This window comes from Penaeus monodon, chromosome 15 (assembly GCF_015228065.2).
Source record: "Penaeus monodon isolate SGIC_2016 chromosome 15, NSTDA_Pmon_1, whole genome shotgun sequence".
Lineage (NCBI taxonomy): Eukaryota > Metazoa > Arthropoda > Malacostraca > Decapoda > Penaeidae > Penaeus > Penaeus monodon.
The window spans coordinates 1,932,837-1,933,253 of NC_051400.1; the positions used below are offsets into that span (position 1 = coordinate 1,932,837).

The window sequence follows — 417 nt, forward strand, 5'->3', positions numbered from 1 at the left end:
CCCCCCCTTTTTTACTTTTTTGTTCAACTATAGAGTGTTTGTGCATGTTTGTTTGATTTTTTGCTTTGTTTTGAATTTCAGCCCCCTGGAAACTCCACCTAAGCAAGGCGCTAGGTATGTTGGGTATGTTGTGTAGATTTTCCGTAGCCCAGTTTGTAATTAATGATATTGGTATGCTGCTTTGTGCTGGATCAAAATTTTGTATCATGAGTATATTAGGTATTGGCCCCTATTGTGGAAGCATGCATATACAAAATTCATATTGTATTTACATATACCATTGTTGTCTGAAGAACAGGAGAAACGGCATCATCACACATTAGTTACAAATGGGCCATTTGATATTTAATACCCTCATTTCTCGTCTTCTTTTGACTTGTCATCTTGGACACCAAAGAAATGTGTACAGGTTTGCCT

General features: G+C 37.2%; 1 protein-coding gene across 1 annotated transcript in view; it reads left to right on the forward strand.

The window, feature by feature from the left end:
• Positions 1 to 417, forward strand: part of LOC119581628 (MAP/microtubule affinity-regulating kinase 3-like) — a gene marked incomplete in the record, with an annotated part of 89,364 nt that overhangs the window by 79,273 nt on the left and 9,674 nt on the right. The window contains 1 exon segment of the mRNA XM_037929749.1: positions 82 to 123. Within this exon segment, the coding sequence (XP_037785677.1) occupies positions 82 to 123 (42 nt within the window).